This window comes from Tauraco erythrolophus, chromosome 2 (genome assembly GCF_009769465.1).
Source record: "Tauraco erythrolophus isolate bTauEry1 chromosome 2, bTauEry1.pri, whole genome shotgun sequence".
In the NCBI taxonomy this organism is placed as follows: domain Eukaryota; kingdom Metazoa; phylum Chordata; class Aves; order Musophagiformes; family Musophagidae; genus Tauraco; species Tauraco erythrolophus.
Window position 1 is genome coordinate 72,712,877 of NC_141466.1, and position 16,341 is coordinate 72,729,217.

General features: G+C 45.3%; 1 protein-coding gene across 3 annotated transcripts in view; it reads left to right on the forward strand.

The window, feature by feature from the left end:
* Nucleotides 1-16,341, forward strand: part of ASXL2 (ASXL transcriptional regulator 2) — a 128,392-nt gene that overhangs the window by 104,679 nt on the left and 7,372 nt on the right. For all 3 annotated transcript variants that reach the window (XM_086631460.1, XM_086631459.1, XM_086631458.1), the window contains 4 exons: nucleotides 7,303-7,443; nucleotides 8,652-8,815; nucleotides 12,620-12,716; nucleotides 15,688-15,793. In XM_086631460.1, coding sequence (XP_086487586.1) covers nucleotides 7,303-7,443; nucleotides 8,652-8,815; nucleotides 12,620-12,716; nucleotides 15,688-15,793 — 508 coding nt within the window. The remainder of the gene's footprint in view (nucleotides 1-7,302; nucleotides 7,444-8,651; nucleotides 8,816-12,619; nucleotides 12,717-15,687; nucleotides 15,794-16,341) is intronic.

Consider the following 16,341-nt stretch of genomic DNA (forward strand, 5'->3'; position numbering starts at 1 on the left):
CTTTGTAAACACCTTGTGGCAAACACCACACTGTAAAAACTACTCATTTTTGTTTGCTTTGAGCCAAGCTCCTTATACCTTTATTTGATTCCTTCTAATTATCAAACAGGCAATAAACAACTATGGCTAATTCAGCAACTTCTTGCCACTCACAACTTTTGTAGACATCTCTTTTTCAGTGTGAAGAGTCCTACTGTGTTTTCTCATTCCTGCATACATGAAAAGCTGTATGCTTTTTGCAACAGAGAATGAACTCGTACACAGTATCCAGGGTGCAGATGCATTCTGAATCTGAATAACATTGTTTTGGTATTCTATATTTTGTTCATCTTTTTTTAACAATTGCTAGCATTCAGTTTGCTTTTCTTGACCCTGCCAAAGGCAGGCATTTTCCTAGAACTGTTGAGATTCTGAGACTCTTTCTTGAATTGTCGTTTTCTATTTTAGGACCCAACAGTATGTATGTAAGGTTAGGGGAGTTCTTCTTTTCGTACATTGTTTCATGTTTCTGTACAGTGAATCATTATCTGTTCTATCACTCAGCCATTCATTGTCATGAAGTCCTTCTGCAGCAGAAATGGGGAGGGGAGTGGTTTGAGAACTAAGAAATAAACAGAATTTAGGTGCACAGGGTTACTACATGTGGTATGGAGCAGGAAGAGGCAGGAGCAGAATCAGCAGCATTGTATACGTGAGGAAAAGAGGACTGACTTTTTGAGGCTGAGATCTCTTCCAGAAAGCAATGATCTCCTCTGCTTCACAGTCCTGCTCCACTGTCTTCTGCAACACATACGCAGTCCCTGTCTGTTTAAGCTGCGGGTACTGCCAAAGTCCCTGCCTTTATACCCCATCTCGTTATGGGGGTAAAATGCTGTGCTGTCTGTCAAACACAGGCACTTCTATGAGATGGAAATTCCCTCCCCTTCAATAATTACCCTGTTTTTCCATCCTTCACCCTTGATTTACTTGACTGGTCTTGATTCATCTCAGAAAGATGATTGTGAAAGCGTAACCGTTGAGGAAGACAAAGCAAGACCTCTCGCTCTGAAAGACTTCTGTCAGGCGTTCTCTCATAGATGGAATGGCTGAGACTGGCAGTCATGAAACTTGCCCCCAAAAAGGGGAAAGAAAGCAGTCGGATCAGAACAAAATTACATCTCCAATCCCAAATCCTAAACTATTTTCAGTCTTCTTAAAAAGTACTTTTTGGTCAAGCCTGATAACATGGGTAGTACCAAACTGCTACAGAACAAAGCCGTGACTTCATTCTTCTTACAGCACCTGTTAACCTGATTCAAGTCCTGAAACTCCTTCCTCTTCCAAACTGTCAGTCCTTCAGCCAACAAGTCTGTGCCTAGAACAAGAAAAAACTGCATGTGGAAAGAGAGAAGCTGCATCTCTGCTGCTGAGTTAATCATTGCTGAAGTACGGGGCACAAGAACTGGAACTCGGTCAATCCGTTCTGCTCAATTCCCTGATGTAGCTTTGGCTCAGGACAAGCAAGCAGCCTCCTGGGCAGTCCTTGGCACGGCTCGGGGTCAGCACAGGCCAGACAGCTTTCCTGACAGGCAATTTGAATGTGATCAGCCCTGCTTGGGGGAGACAGGAGGTGTACGGATGTGAACATGGCGGGTTTGTGCCAGTTGTTCTTAGGGCCAGGGGAGTGCTCCATGTCACCGTTCTGTTTACTGGTGTAGAAGTAGCCAGAGAGGATTATACAACAGCAACAAGGTAATATTAGCATGAAAAACATTTTGCTCTTGGATATTCTTGGTGTAATTATGTGAATGTTTAGCTGAAATTAAGTAGTCAGGTTAAGAAGTTTCATGGAGCCATCAGAAGGTAGGCCTAGGAGTTCTCTTGAGAGCTCGTCTAGTCCATGTCCTTTCCTCAGGGCAGGAGCTATGATGCATTCCTGGCAGATGTTTTCTTCAGTCTGTTCTGAGAGATGCCATTGATGCAAAGACCAAAATCTCCCAGCAAGTCTCACCCTTCCTGCTGTGTTAACTTTATCCCTAAAATGTTTTTCTTAGCCTCTAATCAGAATCTTTTCTCGCTTCCTTTAAACTCAAGATTTCCTGTCCTATCTACAATGGACACAGAGTGCAAGTTATTTGCTTTCTTCTCCCTACCACCTTTTACATAATTGGAGATGTTTCCTCATCTCATGCTGATTTTCTTTAGTATGAAATTCTTTCTGTGTTTTAGTGTGTTTATTCTCCCTTTCCAAATGGCTCTAAACAAATCCAAACCAAAACTAGACCGATCTGTTGTGGCTTGGTTGTATACTGCTGGAGTGTTCCTCATAACATCTGTTCAGCAAGGTTGCGGCTATGCGCCGTATCTCCATCTGAAGGGAACAGGCGTGTTTATCAGCTGTGCTCCATGCATCAGTTCACAGCAGAGTCAGTATTTAACAGTTGATGAGGTTGCCCGTTGTTCCCAGGCAGCTTTGTAGTTCAGATCCTTTTGAAAAGGTTAAGGGGAAGAAGGTTAATATCATCTTGCTTGGGTGAAATTCAGCCCTAAGCTGTGCTCCTGCCCTTTACACCTCGGCTGCTGTGGCCTGAGAAGGAAGCCAGAATTAATCCAGTAGAAAATTACACCTTTCCCATCACAGAATTGAGAAAATGCAGTGCCAGGTGCGTGAAGTCTTTAGCATAAAACAATAGTTTAAAAGCCTTTTGCAATTTCTCTGCTAACTAGGAATAAATGTGAATGGTTCATTAGCACAACAGGCCGAGACTGTTCCTGAAGGACCCCATCTCCTGAGCTCTCTGCCCCAGGAGGAACTGCATCTTCACTTAGGGAAGTAGGGACAGGGGAGACCTAAGAGAGACTGGAACAGGTAGGATGTTTTGTTAGATTGTTAGCTAACACAGAGTAGTTATTAAAATAGACTAAGGGAGTAAGTAATCCAACTCAGTTAGAATACTGAAAATGTTGTTTGATGTCTTTATTTTTTATGATTCTAATGATGCTTTTGCCTTTCCTGGGTATGGCCAGGATCCTGCTGCTGGAGGCCTGTGCTCTGCCCCTCCCAGGCACTGCATTTCAGGACTCCGGGGCAGGAGGTCACAGCATAGCAGTTTCTCTCCTTATTTTGGTTTCACACTTCCCAAACTATTGCCACATCCATTTCCATCATGGGTGAACTATTTTCTTCCAGCGTCTCTATTTAATCTTTGTTACTGTTTTTTTCCCCCCCCTTTTTTTTTCTATCTCTGGCTTTCTCATAATTTGCTGCTACATTACACTTGCAAGGAATTGTGCATTCTGCACATAAACTTGTCCGGCCTTTCCAGTACTACGCTGAAAATATGTTAGAATCATAAGAGTGTTCATGTTGGTAGAGACTTCAAAGAGGTCTGCAGTCCAGCCTGCAGCTCAGAGCAGCGTCAGCGTGCCCTCCACCAGGCTGCTCAGAGCCCTAGTGTGGAGATAGCACAGTCTCTCTGGGCTCCCCCTCCGCTGCTGGACTGTCCTCAGGGGATAAAATTTTTCCTTATATCCTGGCTGACTCTTGCCTCTTTTTTCTCGTGCTCCTGCCATGCACTGGTGTTTCACGCCTGCCTCCATCTCCCTGATGGCCTCCCAGTAGCAGCACGGTGGTGACTACTAGGTTTCCCTCAACCTTTTTTCTTCTCCAGCCTGAACAAGCCCTGGTCCCTCAGCCCCTCCTCACAGGGCAAGCGCTGCAGTCCCCTGAGCATCTTGGTGACCCTCAGCCAAGCTTGCTCCTGGGTCTTGATGTCTTCCTTGTGTTAGAGGCCCTGGGACAGGACACAGAATCAAGGTGTGGTCTAACGAGCGCTGAGCAGAGAGAGGTAATCACTTCCCTCACTCTGCTGGCTGTGGTCCTACAGCCCAGGCTGCTCTTGGCCTTTGGTGCTGGGGCACAAGTTCGGGTTGTGTCTGCCAGGACCCCCATGTCCCTTTCAGCGGCTCTGCCCTCAGTCTGTGTCGCTGACAGGGGCTCTGCCTGCCCAGGGCAGGATTTGGCATTTGTCCTTGGTCCTTGCAAGGTTCCTGCGGGGGTGTTCCTCCAGCCTGACTCAGTCCCGCTGTTGGCAGCTCTGCCCTCGAGCAGAGTGACTGGTCCCCGCAAATTTGGAGTTATCTGCAAACTTAAGCAAGTGCTCTGTTGCCTCCCCCAAATAAAAACATGAGCCAGGAGCGGTGCCCCGAGGCACTCACTCGTTGCCAGCCTCCAGAGAGAGTGTGGAGCATGGCTCTCCAGGCCTGGCCACCTCACCTGCTGCTTGCCCATCTCATCGTCCGCCTATCCAGACCCTAGATGTCCCAGCTCACATACAGCATTGTGGGGGACAAAGCTAAATGCCTTGATGAAGTTGAGGTAAATGGCATCTACCTCTCTTCTCTCATCCACAAATCCAGTAATTTGATCACAGAGCGTATCAGGCTGGTGATTTACCATGATTTTACCCATGGTAAGTCCATGCTGACTCTGTCCAGTCACCATTATCTCCGCTTTGTGCCCAGAAACATGCTCCAAGAGAGGTCACTTCATGATTTTCCCAGGGAGAAAAGCGAGGCTAACGAGTCTGTCTGTTCTCACGTTGTCTATCTGGCCCTTTTGAAGGTGGGCATGACATTTGCCTTTCTTAGTTGTGGGGAATCTCCCACGATCTTAATTTCTTTTCAAAGATGGTAAAGAGCTGCCTTGTGAGGACACTGGAGGGCTGCCCCAGGACTCTTTGATTCAACTCATGTTGTCCCACAGGCTTGTATGGGTAGAAACAACCTTCTTGACTCATCTTCCTTGCCTGTCTTTCCTGAAGAGTTGATATCTATGCATGCCGGCATCCAGCCATGCAAACTTTCCTACCTTTAAAGATTGTGAGGGTGTCCTGGTTTTGGCTGGGACAGAGTTTTTCATTTTAGCAGCCAGAAGAGCTCTGTGTTTTGGATTTAGTCTGGGATTCGTTATGAGAAGAATGCTGACAGCGCATTGATGTTTATAGTTGGTGCTTGAGCCATCAAGCACTTTTCAGCTTCCCATGTTTTTGCCAGTGTGCAGGAGAACAACAGGCTGGTGGGGAGCATGGCCAGGAAAAAGGGCCCCCAACTCCTCTTATGATTTGAGCTTAGGCTTAGGATCGAGGGCCAAATCGGCCAATGGAGTATTCCATATCATGCAACATCATGCCCGGTGTATATGTGAGGGTTGACCAGAAAGAATGGCCTTGGCTCTTCCGGGGGCTCTCTTGGGAGGGCTGTCTCAGAGTGCAGTCTTGCTCTCATTCTCTTTTCGAGCTTCTTACTTGTCTGGGATTGTGGTGTTGGGATTTACCTGTTTTGGAATCATTTACCAGAATGGGACAGGCATGGGTTCACCGGGTGGTGAGCAATTACACTGTGCATCACTTGTTTGTGTATAGTATTATCATAATATATATATTCTTATATTATTTTGGACATTATTACTTTAATCGTTGTTGTCTATTATTATTATTAAATTGTTTTGTTTTATTTTTAATATTATTTTTAATGTTATTTTTTATTTTATTTATTGATTTGTTTGTTTGTTTGTTTTCTTGACTTTTTGCAAGGGTGTGTAGTGACAGGACACAGGGCAATGGCTTTAAACTGAAAGAGGGGAGATTTTGATGAAATCTAAGGAAGAAATACTTCCCTCTGACGGTGGTGAGGCACTGGACCAGGTTGACCAGAGAAATTGTGGCTGCCCCATCCCTGGAAGTGTTCAAGGCCCGGTTGGATGAGGCTTTGAGCAACCTGGTGTAGTGGAAGGTGTCCCTGCCTGTGGCAGGGGGGTTGGAACTGGATGATCTTTGAGGTCCCTTCCAACCCAAACCATTCTATGATTCTATGATTATCTCAACCCACGACTCTCCTTCCCTTTTCCCCTTTAATTCTTTTCCCCATCCCCTGGGGGTGGGGAGGGGTGGGCAAGTGGCCCTGTGGCATTTAGTTGCAGGCCAGGCTGAACCACAACAGAAGGACAAAAAGAAGTTAAGGATCAAAGTCATTTCACTTGTGGTCTCAGCAAAGCCATATTCCTCAGCTTTTGCTATGGCCTTGTTGACTGGTTTAAGGTAAGAACAGTAAATGTTTATGCAGCCCCCAGTTAGACTGAACATTTATCACTATAAAGCCTTGTTGCTGCAACACGAGTGGTGGTTGTGTGTTTTTCATCAGCACCCACAGAGTCCTTTTTTCGCTTCCTATCCACGTGATAGTACATAGAAAAAGCTCACAGCCGGGACAGGGGGGAAATATTGAGATGGAGAAGTAAATTAAACATACAAGTGGAGTGAGAACAATATTCTGATAGAAAGCAACACACTAATTCCACAATTCAGGGATGCATTTAGTCAGGACTGGGACAGCTAGTGTAAGGAAGAGAAGGAAGGGGAAAGGAACCAGCAGAGAAGAGTAAGAGAGGCAGATGGGGAACAAAACTGACACAGAGCGAGTGAAGGAATTGATTGGCACAAGTCATTAATCAGAGCCAGCGTTCGTTTAGTTTGTCACTTAATCACGTGTGTTGTGGAGTTTCTCTTTCGAGTTCTGGGACTTGAGTACCTTTCCATACATAAGTGAGTACCTGTTATTACAAATAAACCTCAAGGGAGCAAAGGGAAGACCATCTCATGTTCTTAATTCATCTCACTTAGGAAGAGGAGAGAAAGGGAGAATCTGGGGAAGATGCTCCTCCCACCAGCAGAAGAAATACTGCTGTACAAAAGAGAACGTGGGTGGCAGTGATTTGTGAGGAGAAATAGTAGTGAAATCTGTCCAGTTTGGCTAAGTAGTGACTTTGGAGGAGGACATGAAAATATCTCTTGCGTATGTGAAAGAGGAGGAGGAATTACTGAGGGTGGCCTAAAAGAACAAAAGCTACAACAGTAAGTTAAAATTTAGAAAGTACACATAAAGTATGAAGAGATTTTTCCTGACAGTGAACAGAAACTAAAGCTGCCTCTGAAAGGAAGTTTTAACAAGATCATTGCTGGATTGGATATAGGCAGGAAATAAGATGGGAGTAACTGGGAAGCAGGCTCAAACTGTGAATTAAATGGGCGCCCATCCCTATATTTTGTGATAGTCTGACAGCTACATGGGGGTCTTCTACTTTCAGCCTGTTAGGAAGTAAGTGCTACAAGAACAAAGGAATGTAAGCATCCTCGAAGTGCTTGTCCCAGAGCTGCTGGGATTAGGATATGCACATTGAAAAATTTTTATTTCAATCCAAACAGATGTCTCATGTAATATTTCTTTGTACATCCCTGTGTTTAAATGTTTCAATTTCCTGTGCAGCTTGGGAAGGAAAGCAGTCAGATGGACAGTCAAGCAGCCCTCAGAACTCCACCTCCAGCTCCTCTCCCTCCGTCAAGCTTGATAACTCCTTGCCAGGGTTGGGGAAGAAACCGTTCCAGAGATCTGACAGGCTCCATGCAAGTAAGAATTATTTTTCAGCTTACAGAGATTTGGTTGCTCTGATGACAGAAGCCTAAATAGCAAAACTGAGTAAAACGTGTTATTAATTCCATTGTTAAAGTGACTTCTAGACAACTCTGGAAGGTACTGTGAGTAGGCTGTGTGAATTAGGATAAATAATTCAAACCTTACATATGCAAATAAACCTTTTCTTATCATCAGGGGTTTCTACCTGTGAATTTGCAGCTTGTTGTTTGAGAAGCAAAAAAGGACTTGCTTTATTCAGCAGGCTTTTTAATGTACTTGAGACACTTCGATAACATTAAAAGGAAATTCCTTCCCAGATCTTTGTACTTCAGACCCCACTGTTACTTGGCTTCCTTTCCTGTTCATTGAGGTGAGGTCTTTCTCACCCCTACTGCCCTTCTGTGGTCTCTTGCACACTGACCGATGGTGGAATTGACCTCAGGGAACTTAAGAATATCTATGCTAATCATCCTTGGTTTCCTTTATCACTGATGAGAACAGGCACTTTTCAGGGCGTGTTTCGTTTGTCCCCTGTAATTAGGAAACTCTGCAATTTAAGTAGATTATAAACCTGCAGAGCCCCTTTCTGAATGACTTTTAGTAGAGCAAATGTCCACCAGTGAAACCAGCCCCCGCGGCGTTTGTGTGTTGTGGAACAGCTGCTGGCTGCAGCGTAAGGCTCACGCTGGACTTGCTGCCTTTCAAACGCAGGAAAGGGAAGAGAATAGTCACATGTTTTTAGGGCTTTGTCTACTGGTGTGGTTTCTGCACAAGCGCAATATGCTGATGAATTTTTCTGAAGTGCTTTTGCTGAGACCAAAGTAGTCAAAGAAGAAATCTCAAGGAACAAACCGACCTTAAGTAGAAGCTTGAAATGGAAAATCGTTGCAGCTAAAAGCAGTTCTAGAAACCTTCCTGAAAAAGACTCCTGGCTAGTCCCCAGATAGCCAGGATTCCTGAAGAAGGTAGGTGAACTGACGCAAGCTACAGTCTATTAGGTATGGAAATTTTCTGTGCTGGAAGGGACCTCCCACATTTTGTTTTTAACAGTTATGTGCAAAGGTAAAACATATATTTCAAGTCGAGGTTTGTAGCGGATTACTAAGGTGGCATTTAGAAAATCAGAGGTACAGTGAACTCCAAAGGAGCCTTTAGTCCTCTCTTAGGTAGGATGATTCTTACCTCTTTGTGGTTCGTTTCAGGGCAGCTGAAGAGAACCAAGTGTGCTGAAATTGATGTGGAAACTCCTGACTCCATCCTCGTGAACACAAACCTGCGGGCACTGATCAACAAGCACACGTTCTCCGTTCTGCCCACAGAATGCCAGCAGCGCCTGCTGCTGCTGCTGCCCGAGGTGGACAGGCAGGTACGCCGTGGTGAGAACGCAGGGCTCGTGGGTGTCAGGAGGGAGCATCTCCAGAAGTAATTCAGGCTAGATGTCCAAACACTGGTTTATCTCTAATGGGACAGACGTTTTCTTCTGTGCACAGTGTAAAAAAAAAAAAAAAAAACCACGGCAAATTCTTCAGCGATTCATTTGGCTATTCGTTGCTTCAGAACCAAAAAAAAAAAGAATTCAGGTTTGATAAAACTGTGGCTTAATTCTGTTTAATCGGCTCCTTATTCACAGCTGCAGCAAGAGTAGTGTTTCTGTTACTTTGGACTTGAAGAGGGCCAGGAATGGTGGGAATGCAATGGATTCAGCATCTTCCTCTCTCCTGTCCTCTCCCAGACTCTTCAATACAGGATGAACCCTGCAGCCTTGTAGACTGGTGCCTTCCCACAGAATACCTGAACAGATGCGGCCATTTGGTTCCACCATTCTCATTTCTCATTGCCTTGTGTCACTGCTGTCCAATTCTGAATTGAGTAAAGTGAAAACGGAATGAGTTTTCTATTGCATGTTCATGCTGTCCAGAGTGCAGAGTACGCCTGAGCTGCTCCAAAGAGCTTGTGTCCTGACCTGAAACACGCACTGGATTAGAGGTACCAAACAGGCAGCACGAGTCAGCCTTGAAGGCAGTTTATTTTTGTGGATTGTCTGTCCAAGACCTCTTTGTGCTGGAAGAGAGGAGTGTGAGAAAGCAGAAGAGTACTCAATGGGGAGGAATGGGTTCATTTGCTCTGGGAGTGGCACAGAAGAAACAGTGAAGGTTTTCACTGAGCTCTTCACTAAACAGTTGGTGATAAGTGGAACAATTAACACTAATGACAAGGGGGTAAGAACTCAGCCTTCAGTATTGAAAGAACAGCTAAGAGAATCTTTTGATAAGACAGTTGAATTTTCAGCTCAGCTGGATCTGATGAATTTCATCCTCAGGGGTACACAAAAGAACTGCCTGAAGCCATCTCACCGTTACAGCAGAAAAACAATGAGTTGAGAAGGTGAAGTCCAGCCTGTTTATTCTCAATACCAGAGAAGTTGTAGACAGACCTTTTACCTTATTCCTGTGTTGTTGTCTCCAGCATTCCCACTCCAAATGGCTGGGAGCTTCAGAGCAAAAGGGATTTTGTGCTATGTTTCTGCTCCAGTTGTAGAGGTGTTAATTCATATGCCTTAATGTATGTGCCTAGAGCCATTCTAAGTATTCTTTAGATAGAATCACAGAATCATTTGGGTTGGGAAAGACCTTTAAGATCAAGTCCAACTGTTAACCCAGCACTGACAAGTCACCACTAAACCATGTCCCTGAGCACCACATCTACACGTCTTTTAAATACCTCCAGGGATGGTGACTTCACCACTTCCCTGGGGAGCCTGTTTCCGTGCTTGACAACCCTTTCAGGGAAGAAATTTTTCTTAATATCCAGTCTAAAGCTCCCCTGTCGCAACTTGAGGGCATTTCCTCTTGTCCTATCGCTTGTTACTTGGGACACCGACCCCCACCACACTACAACCTCCTTTTCAGGTACTTGTAAAAAGCAGTTACAGATATCAAAGCTGGCTTCAAGATCCCACTCCAGATGGAAATCTTCTGTATGTCCTGTCTCAGATCCGCAAGTCTCTTGAAGATACTTGTCTGTGTGGCGTTCGGATTAGTACCAGGTGCCTGTGTTTACGCACCGCAGTCACCTCCCAGGAGTCTATGTCTCGGCTCATTACTCGGGTTCCTTTTACAGAAACTGGAAATCCCATTGGTACAATAAAGAGCCTGGGACCAAATACAGCGATCTGCCTCAGAAAGAGATGGACTGAGTGCCGACCTCCGTACACTCAGTTGACTCACTCAGCATGAAAGGGACACCAGCTTAGACGTAGTCACTCATGGCACAGACATCCGTGTTTAGTGAAGTTACATCCACCCTCACAGCTGTGCTGCTCTTCTGGTTCTCACGGAAAGTTAAAAACGCGTACGGGTCTGGCAGCAGCACTGTGCTCTGCTTTACAGGGGACGCTTTGCTGAACAGATAGTGGTCATTTGGAGTTGGGAGGAATTCAAACGTTTCATGTTGTCTCATAGATTCTCATCTTCAATCAGCATTCATCGGGGACTTGTTAGTCCAAGGCTGATCCAATAAATATTTGAAGGAATTGTTTTGTAAGTCCTGCGGCCTTTGTAATCATTAGGTATGTGTCAAAATACGATGTGATGGAGTTTGCAGCTGGAGTTTACTGGCAAGAACCTCACAGCAGATGGCAAGACGTTTCTGTCCTGACTTTTAAGTTTAATTGTCCTTAAATCGAATTAGAATTTGACGGAGAACAAATTTTGACTAACTAATATTGCTTGGCTCCAGAGAGGACAAATTTTACATTTCGCTGTAGTAGATCTCCTAGAGTAGCCCACCACATCCAGTGGTGACGTGTGCTTTAAAAAACGTCAGCCTTTGCTGTAGTAAACAGGAGAAGAGGTGAAGGCGTTGGACATGCCAGTTGTGAAAGGTCACCTCTCTGCTGTGTTTTGCTTGGCAGAGATTCGGTCTGAGCTGTTGCAGCTGCTGCTTCTGCAGCAGAGAAAGTGGGTGATTTCTGAGGCACGACCCAGGCAGCTCTGCGGTCGCTGTCTGTCCTCCAGCACAAGGAACAGGCAACACCGCATGTGCCGTGGAGGATAAGTCTTGTGATTTTTGCTCCCTGTAGTCGATCAGTAGAGGTTTGGACAGGAAAAGGAATCTCTGCTTTTGGAATCCCTACAATAGCTGCTCCTAATTTGAAACTCAATCTTACCTACAAAACCTTCTGTGAGGTCACTTCCATTATTGTAATGACCTGCATCACAAATGCTGCCTCAGGAAAAGCAGTGTTGCTCTTTATCACATCCTGCACTGTTGAACGTTTGCTGCACAGATCTCCCAGTGTAATCAGGTGCGTCCTACGTTTGAACAGTTGGATTTTGCTTCTTTCTGATTTATTATATATGCAAGAAATAGAAACACATCAGATTTGCCCACTGCAAGTTTTTGCAGCTTACTGAATGATACATGTGTTTTTGTGTTTCTGGTAGAGAAATTCCACGTTTACTTCTGTGGGATAAAGAGCAAAAGCAAACCTCATCTATGTTTTATTACCCTGGTTATCATTTCCCATCATGCTATGTTCCAGTTATAGCCTCATGCTTTCTCATTTATGTCCTACTCTATAGCTTGCTTGCCCTGTTCACTTAACCATATTTTGAAGACAGAACAGGTTTTGAGCTTCGTTTGTCCCTGTTTGTCCTGACTCATGCACGATTATGATGATACACGTTTCAAAGTTACTTTTATATGATAGCTTTTATGTCCTTGCTTTTCCTTTGTGCACTTTTTTCTGTTCACCAGAAGACAGCAGAGCTATTGCTTTGGATGGTAGTTCAGGCGATATCTTGCATTTGTTTTGCAGAGGAAAGGGCATCTGCAGGAGCTGCTCAGAGGCTGTGCTGTTCTGTTTTCCCGTGCTTCTCTTTGCCACCTGTACCATCTGCTGCTCACGTGTATTTGTGCAGCAGCAGGACTAGAGAGGATTGAGCTGAAGCAAGGAGGAGAAAAATTTACCACAGCCTCCTGGATCCCAGACTTGGCTAAGCACAGCCTTAAGAAGGCTGTTTATTTTCTTCCAAGAGAGTTAAAAGGCAGATTCCAGAGAAATCTGTGGCATCATTGGGACTCTTGCTCTGTTTTCCGATCCCGTATGACAACACGTGACATTTATCTTTTCACTAGTTAATACTGTTTGTTTTGTTGTGTGTTCCAGGTTGGGGCGGATGGTTTGATGAAGCTGAGTGGCTCTGCGCTCAACAACGAGTTCTTCACGTCAGCTGCCCAGGGCTGGAAGGAGAGATTGTCAGAAGGTAAAACTTCCCCAAACAATGAAGCAGAACGCTCAAAGGCTTTCAGCCAGTGAATGTTTTGAGGAATGTGTAAAAGATGTTTTATGGAGAAGTTGAAGCACTGGAGTGACGTACTAGGTGAAGGTAGCTGTAGTCAGTAGAGCCCGTGAGAGCAAATGCAAGCCTGGAACTAGCTAACCTCAAGATCATAGAGGGGGCTGCAGTGAGGAGTTCTTGTTTGAATTTCACATGTGGGAAAACAAGCAGGTCTCTGGAAGAAATGAGAAAAGAGGGAAAAATGCGCTTAAAATCTTGTCAAAATGACAGTAGAGCTGTGTTACTCTCAAGTTGTAGTAGCTAAATACAGCCTGCTGCTAAGCTCAGTAGAGAAGGTAAATTTTATTCCCAGAGTAGAGCACTTTGTCATCAGTGAAGTCATCTAGCCACAGTTGGTGTGTTCAGTCCTTTGAGCCATAATTTTTTATATAACCAAGTCAGCTGTAGGACTCCTGCACCTTCAGCACACATTTGCATCTCGAACTTAAAGGTGCTTAATTCCATAATTTGATCAAATCACATCATCAGAAGTGCACTTGCTCTTTGCGGGCAGCCACCACTTCGTCTGCGGAATTCAGCCATGCAGCCTGTCACCAGAGTTTTCATGAAGACTACAGCGCCAATCATGACTCACTTTAAGAAGAAGGGAATATAATTTACTCATGCCCAGATGATTTCTCTTAAGAGGGTTTTCCATAGAAAATGTGTCCTTATTCCAGGTTTGTTACAGTGGTGCGTGGCAGGAGGACCAGAGAAAATGGGCACGAGTCAGATGGGACGTAGGGAAAAGCTTTTTCCCCCTGAGGACCAGTCTAGCAGTGTAGCGGGGGCCCAGAGAGGTTGTGCTACCTCCATCCTTGGAGGTTTTCAAAGACCTGAGCGAGCTGGCAAAGGCCACACTGACCCTGCTGTGAGCTGGAGGCTGGACTGAAGAGACCTCCCGAGGTCCCCATCAACCTTCAGGCAGACGTTCATAACTAAAGTTACTTCCACTTGACTGCAAACTACCACGTAGGATATCACTGTGCTCTGTGCTCAGTGCAAGCCCAGGCTGACGCAGACGTACGCTTTTAGTTGAAATCTCCCAACTGGGAGACAAAAGTTGTCATAACTAAAGCAGTGAAAATCCAAGAATTCACTGTTACAGCAGAGACTATTTTGCATGAATGGATTTTGTACCCTGTTGCTAAATTACTTTGCCCCTCTACTCTGCTACCGTGTTCAGCTCTGGGGTGCCCAACACAAGAGGGACATGGAGCTGTTGGAGTGGGTCCAGAGGAGGCCACAAAGATGGTGTGAGGGCTGGACCACCTCTGCTATGGAGACAGGCTGAGAGAGTTGGGGCTGTTCAGCCTGGAGAAGAGAAGGCTCCAGGGAGACCTTCCAGTACCTGAAAGGGCTACAAGAAAGCTGGAGAGGGGCTTTGGACGAGAGCGTGTACTGACAGGACACGGGGCGATGGCTTTGAACTGAAAGAGGGGAGATTTCGATGAGATCTAAGGCAGAAATTCCTCCCTCTGAGGGTGGTGAGGCACTGGCACAGGTTGCCCAGAGAAGCTGTGGCTGCCCCATCCCTGGAAGTTTTCGAGGCTGGGTTGGATGGGGCTTTGAGCAACCTGGTGTAGTGGAGGGTGTCCCTGCCCATGGCAGGGGGGTTGGAACTGTATGATCTTTGAGGTCCCTTCCAACCGAAACCATTCCATGATTCTATGAAAGGCAGGAATTCCACTGGTTTTGATGCAACAGACTTTGTATTACCTGACCACGTTAATACAAAAATAGAAAAGGAAGTTCATGTACCAGAGATTCTGGTTTGGGCCCTCTGTGCTCCCTGCGGTAAAAAGATGGCTGTCCTGATTTAATACTGACAAGTAACAGTGTGCTAAAAAGGGACACACTCTTAGTTTCCTTCGGACGTATTTTGATAACTGCATGAAGAACAAACGCAGCAAGAATTTCTTATGATCCACTTACTTGACAGGAGAAAATTACTGAGAAACAAACTGTGCAGTGATGAAAGTATCCGATTTCTGTTAATCTCTTTAAAGAATCCCCTCTGTTTGGTAACTGTGGTGTTGGAAAAGATCCGTTTCTAGTAGCTGTTTCCTCCAGTGCTAAAGAGCACAAACAAAATGATGCGTGAGCTCAATAAACCTTGAGAATAAATGAAGTCTTAAGTCTCAAGGTCACGTCTGTTACCAAAGCACTGCAGTTATGTCAAAAACCCAAACTTTCTTATTGTCTAGTGACGAACCCTTAAAATATTAACAAAACGTCTTACAAGCCTTAACGGCTCAAAGCTGTGTCTGGGAAAGTTCAGACTTGATACTAGGAAACGTTTGTCACAAGCCGCAGTACCTGTATGTGTGAAATGTGCGCTTCAGACGTGCGAGAGGGTTGCTTTGTGTCCCCCCTGCCTGCAACAGAATAGCGGCCGCTGCCAGAACCATTTTCTGTCATTCGTGCTGGACAAGAAGTCTGTGATGTTCCCGCGTGCATGTTTCACCACAGCCGCCCACGGCTGTCGTCTCAAGGTGCCGTGTCACTTTGCCATCCGCATAGGCAGTGCCTTCAGATCCTTCAGAAAGCAGCAGTTGTGCAGCACATGCACACATAACGTTTGCGTATGGATTTGCATTCACCATTTCACATGAAGCATCTGTGGACAGCCAGAGCGGCCGCTGGCAGGGACGGGAGTTGTGACTGTCGGGCATATAAAGCTGTTGCCCACCTGCTGCAAGGAGCAGGCAGCAGAGAAAGGCATCGCAGCTCAGGAGGAGCACCGACGTACCACAGGCAGGGCTGCAGTGCCACAGGGAGGGAAGAGGACTTCTATGCCATAGCGCTCCCACCTGCAAGCATGAGGGCTTCCGTGGTTATCCTGATCCATTTATCCATAGCTTTTCTTGAAGATATCCTTTATTGCGTTTTGCAGGTGAGTTTACACCAGAAATGCAGCTAAGAATACGGCAAGAAATAGAAAAGGAAAAGAAGGTGGAGCTGTGGAAGGAACGTTTTTTTGAGAGCTACTATGGTCAGAGGTAAGACATTCAGCTGTTGTCTTTACCCCAGCGTTGCCTGTCCAGGCAGTATGTCCCCCACCACGTAAAATCTTGTGTATTTCTCCACATCTGCAATCAGATGTTTATTTGGTTAAACTCACAAGTCTGCGAGTCTTTTATTCTGTGCTTCAAGATTTTCCTGTCCCTTTGGGCTGTGGAGAGGATTTCAGGTTTCTGAGTGAGTAACTATACTAAGAAACTTGAAAACAAACAGATGCATATAAATAACTAATAAGGAATTTCTTGTCCTGCATCTCGACAGTTAGCTTTTATGCTCGTCCTTGGACTTGTCAGCCAGTTTCCCTCCCGTTGATGTATGATGTTTTAACCCTCTAGAGCATTTGGATTATTGCAAGCTCTATTTTTATCATTCCGTGGTCTGATAGTTTGGGGTTTCAGGGCTGAGTGTGCATGCACACACGGCAGGCTGCAGTACCGCGTAGAGGAATACACCACGCTGAGAACGCAAGTCATCTCGTGGCATTAGCAAAGAGCTTTACTCAGCTAACTCACCCAGTTCTCCCAGC